General features: G+C 35.9%; 2 protein-coding genes and 1 long non-coding RNA gene across 3 annotated transcripts in view; 2 read left to right on the plus strand and 1 right to left on the minus strand.

Moving 5' to 3' along the window:
- The window catches only part of LOC115452082 (CD109 antigen), a 104065-nt gene that overhangs the window by 59513 nt on the left and 29501 nt on the right, over positions 1-15051 (plus strand).
- LOC119189481 (ER membrane protein complex subunit 7-like) lies at positions 2651-3555 on the minus strand. The gene has a single exon (XM_037439277.1). It carries the CDS (start codon positions 3406-3408, stop codon positions 2734-2736), a length of 675 nt encoding a protein of 224 aa, XP_037295174.1. The 5' UTR covers positions 3409-3555; the 3' UTR covers positions 2651-2733.
- On the plus strand, positions 8204-12230 carry LOC119189482. Its single transcript, XR_005112430.1, has 3 exons — positions 8204-8413; positions 8676-8848; positions 12063-12230. It is a non-coding gene; the product is annotated as an uncharacterized LOC119189482 (long non-coding RNA).

The raw sequence follows: 15051 nt of genomic DNA on the forward strand, positions 1-15051 counted from the left end.
TTTATCCTGGCATTATTTCGAACACATCATGTAGGTACGAATGTGGTAACTAGGGAAGGGGATTAACACGCTCTCAGGCAGCTATTTGTTAGCAATGTTCGCTATCGTTGTTCTGTTATTTCCCTATGCATAGTATGGAAAATTACAATTTTAAAAAGTGTAATGTAATCAGGAGTTGTCATCTATGGCTCTGTGAAATGATTTGGTACTGAAGTATATTCCACAATATATATTTTTATGAAAAATATACTAACTTAGTAAAGGTGAAATTTATAAAATAACATTGCATGTTAACCCCCCATACACTTACTGGATTCGTGCCTGCACATAGAATAGTGTAAATTTAAGTAAACTAGTATGTATTGTGTGTGGAATTAACAAATTCTTGCAATAGCGTTTTACGAAGATTGCCTTATCATTAAAAGACAATATAAAATAACAAATTTCTAAAGAAAGACAAAATATTGGTATTATTTTATATAAAATATACATATGTATAGGTTCTTGTAAGTATATTATAGTATAAGATTGTGTTTCTTTTTTTTCTGATTTATTTTTCTAAACATAATGATTTTTTGGAAATGAAGTTTTTTAATATGTGAATATACATTTTGGTCTGGTACAGCCCTCATTTGATTATAATGGTGGTGTATACATCACAATAATTGATATTATCGTAGCATAACAGGGCACTTAAAACCAAAAATGCAGATCTCATCAAGATATTGCGGGATGCAGGATTTGGTTTTGGGTCCGAGGCCTAGTTCACGGATTCTGTCCGGCTGACGCAAATCGGCTATGCGTGTAGACCTTGATCCGGCAGACTTGCTCATGCACCCTCTCATATCGAGTGGATACTTGCCTATTGCACCACTGAGCTAGCACCACCATTATTTTGATCGAGGGCCGTACCAATGGGGTAATTCTCATTAAATAGACATTTATGTCTAAGCGTCATATCAGAAATATTAATTTTGTCAATAAAATTATATGTATTTCAAAATAACAAATGTCTTACACGACATGAGGGAAATAGACGTGGATATAGCATTTTCAATTCGGGGGGGTATCTAAAATATTGATCCAAAGGGAGCAAAGCGAAATTTTTACGGAGGTAATTCCAATTCTAACACAAGTACATATAAAAGTATGCTACTATGTAAATTGAAAAAAATGATTTTATGCAACACCTATTTTATTCCACATATTTCTGTAAGACATAATGTAAATTTTTTGAGAATTATCTTACATACACCAGATATCATTTAGAATGTTATGTCTATAATATTTTCGTACTGTATCCATATACTAAATTTAAGTACAAATTCGGAAGTCCCGTCCAAAAATTCATATTTATGTACTAATGAATCTCATTGTTTATTTTCTAAACGTGTTACTTAAGTAGTTTCCGTCCAAAACTTACCAATGACTGATTTTTTTACTTTTTTATGCGACATATGTATTGTGTGTAATATTAAGTTGTTGAAGAGGTTTGTCAGTAGTGTAGACATTATTGACTATTTATAGATTTATTTCCAAATAAAAATATTTAAACCTTAATTGATTTTTTTATTTACATTGAACAGTCCTTGAATATATTATGTCCTATAGACTATGAAATAGTCCCTACTGCTAAACTAATCGTGGAGAAAGGTTCCAATGAGATCGTTTAAAAAATAAATATGTAGACTTACATAGGAATTTGTAAGTGGTTTAGTAAAGTGTACAGGGAATTTAAAACATAACAACCCTACCATTGCGTGAGGTGGAGCCACTCGGTCAACCGTTGACAACTCTGGATAATATTTGTAAACCAAAGTGGTCTTGAAGACAATTAACCTAGATATTAAATATAAATAACAGGTACTCGTATAGAATCTTTGGTGTACACACTAATGCCTTTTATTCCCAAAGAGGTAGACAGAGGCGCATCTGTGATCACCCACTCTGCCGTGTGTTTTCAGTCCCTGATGATATAGGGGGTGAACCTATCGCCATATCGGGCACAAATTCCAGACTTCAAGCTGATACAGAGTAGAAAAACCCAATATCAGGCATCAAACTCGAGACCACAGTTGTACTGTAATAACTATGCCACCAAAATTAATAAAAATACTTATTAATGATAAACATTGGATAAAACTGTTATATGGAGGAATCTTATATTGAGTAGAAAACCCCTTTGAATGACTGCTGATGGAGTTGATAAGCAATTGGTGTGAAGTATAAGTTGTCTTTTTAGTTAACTGGCAGCATATTATGTTCCAGTTGTGGACTAGGTTAGGTATTTAGGCAGTTCAATAAAGTTAGGTAGGAGTAGTGTATAAATTTAGCATAATGGGATTTGAAACCAATATCTTTTGCCTACAATTTCCACACCAAACAAATGTTTTATTTCTAATCAAAATGCTGCTTTCAGGTATTTACATAATATTGAAATAGTTATTATTAAAATCAAATGTAGGTCTTTTTTCTCCGCAGCTGACAGATTTGAGCTTATGCCTTAGATTCTTTATTTTAGAACTAGCATTGTCACAACTGCTTTGCAAGAGAATTTGCAATGATTATACATTTGTAAAGTATTCAAACACTGAATGGACATGAACATAAATGCTATAAGAATATGGATAAACAATAAAAAAAACATAACTCAATACTTTAATTGTTTTATTTTTATTAATATATTACAATCTATATATAATAATTTATAAATACTTATATTGTAGAATTAATCTACTGCCTCTTTTTGAGTTGTTTTGCTTTAGAACTTGCAGGCTTGGCAGGAGCTCCTCCGCTGAACAAGTTTGTAAACATCTCTGACATTTCAGGCATCTCAGTCATCTTGGTGAGGTTGCTTATCTGCTTCAAATCCTCTTTGGTCTCCGGATCATTCATCATTTTTGGCAACACCATAATTAGGAGAAGCGGTAACACCATCATGATCACCATTGGGTTAAACAGGAAATCTGTGAGACGCCATTGTTCTCTTACTTGGAAATACCTGAATCGCGACAGAGGTTTCATTCGCAATGGATACGGTACTTGTATGACCTGCGACGTTTGTATGTAGTTCACTTTCCTCGCGCGGTATTTCCCTTTGGAGTTGATTTCAACCCGCACTGGCTCGTACATGTAGTCTGGGTGGATGATTTCAACCACGTAGGACCCTGAGGGCACATTATGGATGACGAACACACCATCATCCCGTATGAAGCCGATGTACTCTCCACCATTGACGTGTACGCGTGTGTCCACCTGCCAGACAGTATGCTCGAGCTCGTCGGGTGGGAACACCTTGCCTTCGATCACGTATCTGCCGTTTCCTACATCTTCGTCGCTAGGATTGACCGCACCGAGGCCATAACCGAAAGCACAGATAGTGATGAGTAACGATATGAAATCTTTCATGATAAAATTTATAGTTTACGTTTACAAACACATGTATATGAAACTATATGCGTAAGTTTACTAAATGAAATTGATGAACAATGAACACTAATCCATAAAATTTTCTGATTTTATCAATGCAATGTTTTATCACTTATGACAGTTGACGTCTCATTCTTGAAAGTTGACAGAAATACCAACATAAAGAATTGATTGCGTTTAGTTATTAATGTAGTAGAGTTCTTTTTACAAACAAAATATATTATAAATATTATTGCGACTAGGCATTAAAGGGTGTAAAAAATTACTTTTTTAATATTAAAAATATTTTGTTGTAATCTTATCCCATTTTTAATTTACATATAATAATAATATTAGCCCTGTATTGTAATATACTGTCCCACGGCTGGGCACGGGCCTCCTCTTCTACCGAGAAGGGTTAGGCCTTAGTCCACCACGCTGGCCTAGTGCGGATTGATAGACTTCACATACCGTCAAAATTCCTATAGAGAACTTCTCAGATATGTAAGTATCCTCACAACGTTAAAGCAAGCGATAATTCACAAAGAATACACTTAAATTTTTAGAAAAGTCAGAGGGTTGTGTCCTTGGGATTTGAACTTTTTTTCATAGTCTGTTCAGAAAGAGCGCGTCATGGGATTTGAGGTCGCTACTGTGCTTAATTACATCTTTTTTTCAATTCTAGTTTGTTTCTATACAAAAAACCTTAAAAACAACACGCAAGATCGGCAATACGACAAGACAAATGAGTTTAACATACTTGTCATTGTTCTGAGGTTTAACATTTACCCAATGGTGGGGAAGGGTTGCTATTTAAAATTCGAAAGTCAGTTCACTTTTCGGCCTCGACAGTTCTTTTTCTGAACAAACTAAGTATATGTATACTTTTATCGCAGAATGTCCGTTTTTACTACCGCCCAATCTTCTTGAGGGCGACTGAGCGGTTATGTTGGGGTAATTGATGTCTTACGGACCGATGAAGAAGACCCGCCCGGTTTTGATGCGGACCTTCGGCCGGCCGCCGGGCCAAGGCCCTAACCCTATATGTATACTCGTACAACTAAACCTACGCAACGGCCTAGCAACTAAAACTCTGCGGTGGCCCTCTTCAGCGTATTAGGGACGGATGCGGGCTTCCTCTGAGGGAAAATCTTCGTCCGCAGCCGCCCATTGGGATTTGAACCTGCGGACAACCATCTCGGCAGTCCGTTCCACACCCAACTAGACTATCGCCGCTACAAAATTTACATGTAGGGTTGGAATAATTTATTATAAAATGTTATTTTCAAGTAGATAAGCATGTGGTTTATTTAGTAACGCAATGTTAAAATGACCCATTGTTCTCGTTATATTCTATTGCAAACCAACCATACTGATATTGTAATCTAACGTACAGAATTGAATTCTAAATAAGGAATTTGAAATATTTAACTAAAATTTTAAATTATTTAGGCCTAACTAAAATTTAATTATATTCATAACAATTCCAACTACTTCTCCAGTTCATATCAAATTAATATAATTTTGTGTTAAGTTCATTTCGTGTATTAAATGTTATTTACATATTTTTTTATAATATTACAAGCACCATCGATACCCCCTAAAGCCATTCTTGTGCGCTTGGTGTCCATACCGAATGCACACCCATGCACCAGGGTACATTTGTTGCGGCCCTAGATACACAGTTAAGTGTGTATAAGCTCATGATTGCCAAATTAACATTGAGGCCTACTAATACCTTTATTCGTGTATTATCTATGCCTATATAGGCCCCACGAACATTTCCCCTCAGCCCGTCCGCTCTTCCTAAAAGCGTTCCTTTCCTACCCCCAACTTCCTTTCCCTAGACGTTCCCTCCCAACTTCCATTATCCCATTTGCAGGTTTCCCTCGGTGTAGACTGCAAAAAAAACACTATCAATAAGTTTACATGAAGGTATTGTAATAGTTGAACACTTTTACTGGCGTGCGTAGTGCACATATCATTAAATATTTCACCTAAAGGAACGTGCATAGAGTTCGTATTAGAAAAAAATATGAAAAACTACATCTAGCGTGGGGTAGCCTAAGATGTTTTTATTACATAGATACGTTATCCGAGCTCAATACTGGCAAGACGAAAGTAAGGTAACTGCCCGACATTCACTTAGTCAACCTCCAACCACTGTCGCGACTAGTCGGCTTACTAACTTTTGTATTTTTATAAATAAAATGCCTTCCTGTGTTTTTAGACGATGTACACATTATACTCCAACTGTGAATGAAAAACGTTTCATTTTATACGTTAGTAATAAGTATACACTATTTAACTTATTTTTAACTAATAAATCCATTTTATTCGACTGTCATGGCGACGGGGCGGCCGACGCTCGGGCCCATTCGGAACCACTCGGGCTCGCTCGGGCCGTATCGATGCGAGCCGCTAGGGCTGTGACTATAGTAAATACTCCGCTGTTTTTATGTGCAATTTTGTTAGTGTATGACGCGTCTATTTGTAAAATGTCATTGGGGGTAGCGGTATTACATCGAAATAAATAATAGATCTTAATTTTTTTTTTTTAAACAAGACAACTAACGTAAATAAACAAATTATTGTACTTAACTATTATAAAAAAATGCCGGTAGGACTCAAATGAATGACAATAACAATAATTTTATCATTTTAATTTTAAGAATAATATGAGTTTTGTTTGTATATGTAGTACATACCGTAGATATAAATAAGCATAAAGGTCTCAAAAATAAATTGTCCTCTACGGAGGTACACCCCATAACATACCGTAATAAAACAGATTCGGGTACTCGTATGCGTGCCTTGATAAGTTTTATTTCAACCACATAATAATTTTCTAAAACAACTAATTTCTCACAAGTATCAAGGACATAAAAGGGCACGGCCTTGATGGGTTTCGCCCCTTTCCCCATCAGAAACAGCTATGACGCAATGTTTTCATGCGAATGGAGACCATCAACAAATTAGATTACGTCATTCTGGTTTATACTTTATCGCAAATCGTTGCTACGGAAGACTTTCATGCGACAGTCGGGATCATAGAGTAAACTAATATAAGTGGAAGTCGGGATGGAGCAGGCTGCAGGACGTATCAGCATATACATGGTGATGCGGAACAAATTAGTCACTCATACGGCTCAGTAATTTGTTCAGTTTGAAGAACATAATGCCCAGAGTAATTACTACGCAATAAGATGTCATTTACTATAATGTATTTAGGTGAAGACCGCAGAAAATTTTATTTCAGTCTGGGTGGTGTTACTGCCTTGAGACAGGAAAGCGTCTGTTCACTTAACTATGCGCAGAATCTTATGGTTTAAACATAGATGAGCACTAAGGTCGACCAAGGACAAATGTTAACTAGTTCATGACCTTGAGATTTGTTATCCCCCTTCAAGAACGGGAGACTTGGCCACCCCATAGGCCGATATTTGGGTGATTCTTTGAAAGTGTTTTTGACTAATTTATCTAGTTTTATTTTTTTACAATTAGATCTAAATTAAAATATTAATTAACACTTTTTCTTATGTAATTTTAAATATATAAAATGTATGATTTGGCTTCAGTAATTACTCGTAATATTAGACTATCCTGATGAATTGCTCAGTCAGGTGAATGATGAGAAAGGTAGAAGAATGAGATTATGGCATTTTTTTACAGAAGTTAATTAAGGAAAGCCATACAGATTTAAATAAGAATTTCTTATTGTTTTATCTATTTGAATAGTTTGATTATAATATAATTTATTTACAAAATCAATAGGTTACACACTTAGTTAATAGCTATAAACAGCCTTGAAGATGTTTATAGTTTACTCATAAACTAAACCAAAGTGCACGATATTCATAAAAAAACAGATATCCTTGCGATGGGTCAATTCAGTAATGACTCTATTGAATGCAGCATAAAGTTTAAGATACTCCTTAAGGCGATACCTCAAGGTCCATTTTCATACATTTTGTTTCACCTTTAATCTGGGTAAATTTAATATGACGAAATTTTAAAGGCCGAAATATCCATGATTATTAATTATTTTTACGTTTTTCTTTCAACTGCGAGAACTAATCACTAACTAGACGTGAATTTAAATTCTTTACTTGCTAATACTTGTTTAGTTACCCAGATTAAAGGTGAAACAAAATGTATGAAAATGGACCTTGAGGTATCGCCTTAAAACTCACTTAGCCAAATTATATTCGCGCCATGGTCTACAGGACTCCTCTACGGCACGTGCGCAGGCGCAGTTTGTTGGTCGGCAACATGTCACGTGAAGCGCCTGCACACGAATATGCGCTGTTACGTGGTGTATCGTGTATACATCTTACCGCGACCTAAAAACCTAAACGGGATTTTCAACTAAACACCGCTATATGAACTAATTATGCTGTTTTCCTTCCAATCGTCAGATCACCATGTTGCGTCACACTTTTTCGACAAAATAGGGGCGCGCGTGGGTTTACCTAACAATTCGGAACTAGGCAGTGTGGAACTGTTATTACCTCGCTATAACTGTGCTAAGAGGCGCGGGCAATGCGAAGTCGGTATATCTTAAGGAATAAGTATTTTAGAATACAATGAATTTTCATGCTCAGACGAATTTGGCCAGGTAAATAATTACTTCGGTCCATGACAATTTTATCAGTCACTTAATTAATGTCGTTAGAATTAATACATTTTTAATAAGGTCTAATCTAGGTTTCGAAAGATAGTAGGTATAACATGAAATATAAAACCTGATATGAATGTAAAAAAATAAAAATTTAGTTGCAAGATTTGACCGGAAGTTACATTTGTACATAATATAAGTAAACATTGTAAGTCAAGAAAGCCTGTAAAATGGGAATCATTTTACGTATTATTAAGTTCATTAACGAAAAACATATCGAAACTTTTTTAAAGAATCACCAAATGTTGGCTCAGTGACAATAATCCTGTTTACTCCCCCATGGATGGATATACACCATTCCGTCGTCGTTTAGGGAGTGAGTTAGTAGTGGGTAACCTTACAATTCATATTTCGTAACACTACAGTTTTTACCTCGCGACAGCGTGCCCGTGTTTTTGTACTGGCGGGTAATATTATTATCGTCCGAAATCGACATAAATAGTGTATAATAATGATTATTGTGTCTCTAGCGATTGAATTATCATGTGTGAAGCGTGCTCAGAGGCAGTACTGAAAAAACGTTTGGCGCGTTTATTCGCATTAACGAAGACCTGGTGGTGCATAATATTAATTGTGATATGTGTTTTAGTGATGGCTGTTTTGTTATATTTTTTATTTTTCCAATCGTCCTCGAGTCATGGCTATGTGATTAAACCGGGGCCCCTGTACCCCCCTACAGAGGGATATGTGTGGCCACAACCCCAATATGAAAATAAGCAAATGGATTATTTTACATTTAATCCAGCACAGTTTAATGTAACAGTAAGTTCTTAATTTTACTTTTTGCTTTTATAATGTTTTGTTTTTTTTTTAGAATTTTGTAGTCATTTGGCATATGGATGAAAAAGTTAATTTTAATCATGTCAATAACTTTTTGAGAGTACTACAATATGTATATGTTTCAATTAATTTTATTAATAGCTTATAAACTAATATCCAAATATAAAAGCAAAAATTATCGAATCAAAATTTTTGTTTACATTTGACAATCAATTTTCTAACTTTTATCTGTTTATTTGTTCCGCTCTTATCACCGAAATCGTTCCACAAACCTTGATAGATTGTCAAGCACTTCAATATACTGTGGTCGGTTACAAGTTCTTCTAAAAATAATTTATTTACACAACTAAATAAACATAATATTTATGTTTGCTAAACGTATTCAATACAAGACGATGTGCGTTCGACGCAACCGAAGCCATACATCTGTAGTGATCATACGACCCTTATTTCTGTAGCTTATATCTGTAGCGGAAAATAGTCAACATAATACTTATTCTATGTCTGCTTTATTCTATTGATATATAATTATGATAACTTCTCATAGAGATCATCCCAAGTCGGGCAAAGTTATATTGGCTTTTTTTACTCAATATAAGCCCGGAGTCGGATATTTATGCCCGATATGGCGCCATGCTCTCCCTCTGTCTCATTGTGGGACGGAACACACAGACGAAAATCTTTTTTTTTACGAGCAAAGCAAAAGGCATCCGCCTAGGGTCTCGTGTGGTGCATTGAAGGCCCTTTTTTGATCTTACCCACGAAACGGCTAGAACCGTGGTAGACTATGGCGCGGATATACTTAGAATAAGTTAGTTTTAGTAAATTGCTTTAAGGTTAATGCTGCATTAAATGGACTCAAAGCTGACCCACCCGAATATGATATTTATCGAACTCTTTGACTGAAACCCAACGGTAAACTGACAGCTTGGTGTCACATTTCGTGCGATGTTTCGGGTTTTTCAGAGATAAATCCCTTTCCTCATGTCTCCTATTTGTATTTATTCCTTAGTGTTTATGGGCGGTGCAGATTACATACCGTTATGCGAGGTTTCTAAGATTTGTAATAAACCTTGCAGAAATAGATTTCCGATAAGAACTTCTACTCTGCAAGACTGTTAAAATTGAATTGCCAGTGCAAATGCATTTGGAAGTGTTTGCGCAATATATTCCTACAAGACTTGCTTGCTCGTTTGGTAGTCTATGCTGTATAAATAATGGAGTAGGTAACAACCTGAGTTAGTATTCTTTGCTGACGGTCTTCTGTTGCGTTTCGTACATCCTATGAGGTACCTAACTAAACTATTAATCCCTTCTTTCGTCGCAATTGGTATTTCTCCTTATAGATCGGTAACTAATGCTATTAGTCTAGCATGTATGTACGTTGTACAGTTAGCTACATACATATATTATGAATATGAAGTAAAGTGATTACATTACCATTAGAAAAACTCGACGCTCGTTTGCTTACCATATGCTATAAAAACATACCTACTTCAAGTTAGCATTATATCAAGTGTACAGTTATATCTAGTGTGGTATTGTTAACATGTATGTCTTGTTATGGTTCTATGTTAGTTTCCTTCCTTTTTATTTTAAATATTGCTTCATCAAGGAGTGTTCAGCTGAGAAATAGTTACTTTTTCCTCGTCGTATTACGACATAAATAATATTACCAGTGATCTCAGGGTCACCGCGCGATTCACATGAGGTCTTTAGTAAAGACCTAACATCTAAGATTCATTTATAATCGCATTACTTAATCGAGTCTCGATCGAACATTAGATGTAGCGCCGTCTTATTGCAACAATATTACAGTAGAATTACACATTTGACATTTACGATTTGAGGTTTTGCAAATATAAACGCCTCATTTATTGCGTTAATGGATTTTGACATTAGCTTAAGTGTGGCTTCGGCATTAGGAATATGTAGGTTATTTTTATTGCGAATTAAAAATAAATAAATTAAAGCGTGTTGAACTCCGGGCAAATCAAACGATAGTTAATAGTTATAGATAGGTCAAGGACCGAGTTTCGCCCCTTACATGAGGTGGAATGGCGCCACGAGCCGTCGTCACCCCACCCGCCGCCGCGGCGCCACGGGCTGGGCCTCCGACACCGTATAGCAGTCACCAGCCAGTTTCACTAATACAAACTAAATACTAAGTCATATTTAATAAATGTAGGTTGGTAGTCTTGCCTATCCAACTTCAACATCGATTTTATTATTGCATTTATTTAAGCCTTTATTGCTGATACTAAACAAACATACTGAAAATATATTTTAACTTAAAATCTAACATCGGATTTCCGCTTCAGTGATCAGCGTGTCCTGTGACACGTAGACCTCATCCAGCTCTTTCCACTCTTCTAATTTTGGCCTTCCTTAGCCAGATTGTAACTGATACTCACAATAGTTTCACTAAGTGCTTAGTGCTTTAGTACGGTAAATTTTTAGAAGCTGACAGAATCAGCAACCAGGTAATCTTTCTTTGTCATATGCAGTTGCTTAAGTAGATTATTATATTTTATATGTTTTAGGGAAACACCTGAATATTTTTCCTTATGTGTAGAAACGTGGAAAGTTAGAAAACTTTCAGTCCCTATACCTAAGCGCAGCAGTAGATATTACATGTTAATGTTAGAACAAAATAATAACTTAATAGATACCGAACGTCATCTACCCCATCGCTGGGTATGTCCCTCCTCTATTACTGAGAATTTAAGCTTCATCCCACCATTCTTTCCTTAGCATTGCCTGAATTTGCATGCCGTCGAAATTATTAAGGTTTCCTCACAATATTTTCTTTCACCAAGCACACCATAATTGACGAACAATACATTCATAACTCCGGCAGTACATAAAATGATGACTCCGGCAAGTCTGAGGCGATGTGAACAATATTTTATAATACATATTTAATCATAATAATACCTGAGCACATAGCTCTCAGAACTGATGGCCGATGGGGCAAGAAGGTTCTGGAGTGGAGGCCACAAACTGGCAAGTGCAGCGTCGGACGTCCACCCACGAGGTGGACAGATGACCTCATAAAATTCGCAGGATGTCGCTGGATGCAAGCCGCTTCCAATAGGTCGATCTGGAAATCTTTGGGGGAGGCCCATGTTCAGCAGTGGACATCCTATGGCTGATGATGATGATGATGATGATAATAATACCTGTATCTTTACAGGTAACAAATCACACTTGCGACATCCTTAAAAATGCCTTGGAGCGTTACTACAACATCTGGAAGAAAATGCACTCCACAGCTAAAGAAAACAATAAGTGGGCCAAGCGAAAGAAAAGGCCCAAAGGCGACACGTACCAAGGCGATGCCACGCAGCTGAGCGTGGTCCTGGAGGGGAGAGTGCGAGGAGTACCCTCATTTCGACATGGATGAAAGCTGTTAGTATCTTTAACTTGTAGACTTTTTGCAGCGTCATCATAAGGTGTAACCAACCAGTTTTAAGCGAGGTTTATATTAACAATAAAACTTGCAGTTTCCTTACACAAGCGATGTTACCATGTAAACAATTGTGGCAAATAAAAATCTAAACATTAACAAATTTTGAAGCTAGTGTAAATTATTGCGTTATTGCCGCTAGTGCTTACCCTACTGTAAGTGTATGTTTAGATCATCTATATCTGAAAGTTCTTGCGCACTATATTGCTGCGAGTACTGTCTAAACTTAGCTTTATACTAAACTTAGCGGTATTTAAAATTGTAATGTTAGGTACATTGATCTGCTAAAGTATTAACTCAAAAACGACTGACCTACATAGGTATAATTTTTTCATATTCTTTTAGTTTTATTAGGTGTTTTCAATGTTATTATTCTAATGTTTTGATTGTATGCAATTTGACATCTTTTTCACCAAAACTTAAGCATTGATATATATATCGGTAGAATATACGTCAATGAACTTAAGTCAGTAAATTACAAAATAACTCTTAGGTATGCATTTTCGATTTTTAGGTGCGTCTGTAGACCTACCTACTTGGTACTGAACTAATAAAACGATGCACAAATAATTTCGGCAGTAATATAGGCTTGTATGTAACCCAATACAAATAGGTGTAAAATTTGGGCTAGTGATAATTCTGTTGGATGTTGACTCATTTAGCATATCTTTGGTTTGAATCCAAAATCGGGTTACATTTTGTATATATTTGTAACATAATTTGCAAGGATTAGGCCCTGTTGAAACTTGAAAACGAGATAGATGGTAAAAACTTAAGCTGAATCATGCATGACGGGGTATACGTTGGCGTGATAAAAAATGGGGTCCTCAATTCATAAGCGGCGGTCCCCGAATATTTTTCTGGTTTGATAGTAAAGTACTATAATGTTGGCGTGACTTTACCTATCAATGTAGGCAGATAATACTGATAGAGGTCAACAGGCACAGTGATCCCAACATAACTGTCCAGACGTCCCCGCAATGGCCGGGCGGTAGTTATATGGCACTCGCTCTGCGAAATCAAAAAAAGAGCCACCAGAACCAACATTTTGGAAGGGCTCTATAAGAATAAAAACGTTTAGCAACCTCTGCTTTAGATGATGCATTAGGAAGTGTATAGAATATATTATTAAGTATAACAATTTACAGGTAACAAAAGTGTTTATTCAATAAAGTAATGAAACCTAACTAACAATGAATAGACTGAATATTCGGTCTCGCAACCGCGACCTTCATCTTCACAGTCCGTTTCTCCACGATCTAGAACTCGCACTTCATTGGTTAACCTATAAATAGAAGTCTAGAAAAAATAACGTTCCATACACACATACAACAACCACAACACAATCACTGCTGGACTATGTTTTATCGCTGCAATTTAGTAAATATGTTTCATATAATTTATTAGATATAGGTAGTACATTATCGAAATAACATCGTACAATAAATAACTTTGTGTCACATAGCTTGAGTCTAAATTAGTTAATCTACATGATAATCGAGGCGCACTGCATTTGCACGTCGATAAGCTGAATTATGCTCAATAAGATTTAATAATATATACGCGGATATCTCAAAACTTAACTTCAACTTTATTATTTGATCAAATAACGTTGTTTTTGGTGGTAGGACATATTTTATATCCACCCGGATAGTATGTCGCGGTCCAAGATCAACCTGTGTATATCCGGTTCCAACAGGCCGGCATGTTTATGTCGCCTGTCGAGGCGTTCCGTCTCTACCTACCCCTTCGATAATAAAAGGCGTGAGTGTGTGTACGTATTCAGGTAACCGTCCTCGGAATATAACTATTAATGAAAAGCAACAAATTTTAACTAGCTTTGAAAATAGGACTATTAATAATCAGGTTTGGTTTTAGCGGCGCGGCGCGACGGATTGACTGAAATTGCTTTCATTTAACCCCTATAAATATTTTTTAGATGCAAAGTTCACTATAATTTCTTTTTTCTTATTTAGACGACCTCAAGGTTAACAAGAAGTCGTCTCTGGAAAGTGCATCGATTTGGGGAATTCTGAGAGGATTGGAGAGTTTCACTCAGTTGCTTTATTTTGGCAATTATTATACGGTGAGTATAGATATTTATTGTTTTCTATTTTTAAGTTAGATGGCATAAGACCAAAGTTAAGGAGATTAGGCTCGGATTATATCATCAATACGTGCACTGATCGCTTCCTCTAGGCAAAATCTCACAATATTAGGCGATCAGGCTCGGCAATACCTGCACTGATCCCTTTCTTTGGGTAAAATAGGTACTCACAATATTTAGTAACTAGCTTCTGCCTACGGCTACGTTCGCGTGAATTTTTTTTCCGATATATTTTTTACTGAGAACAAAAAATAGTGAAAGTAGGTTAAGTAGTTCCTGAGATTAACGCATTCATACAAATTCTTCAGCTTTATAATATTTGTAAAGATTGGTCAATTTCCAATTAAAAAATTAGTCAAGAGTAAGATAACCTCTTGCATTAATTTTTCCTCCGTATCTCATCATTCCTAGCCTTAATTTAGATCGCCCATAATTAAATATAATCACGCAGTTAATTTTCCTTATACCGTGTTATACAAATTATAATTAAAATTTTCTGATGCTACTGAAAAGTTGTTGATGCACAATTATTTCCTGTTAATTGTAATGCAAAGCTACACCACCGTCATGGAATTATGTCAGGAAATGTAATATCTACATTATAGAAAC

Source organism: Manduca sexta, chromosome 16 (assembly GCF_014839805.1).
Source record: "Manduca sexta isolate Smith_Timp_Sample1 chromosome 16, JHU_Msex_v1.0, whole genome shotgun sequence".
Classification (NCBI taxonomy): domain Eukaryota; kingdom Metazoa; phylum Arthropoda; class Insecta; order Lepidoptera; family Sphingidae; genus Manduca; species Manduca sexta.

Bases quoted from the DNA above. Each gene is read 5' to 3' on its own strand.
- LOC119189481 (XM_037439277.1), bottom strand. From the start codon at position 3,408: ATGAAAGATTTCATATCGTTACTCATCACTATCTGTGCTTTCGGTTAT.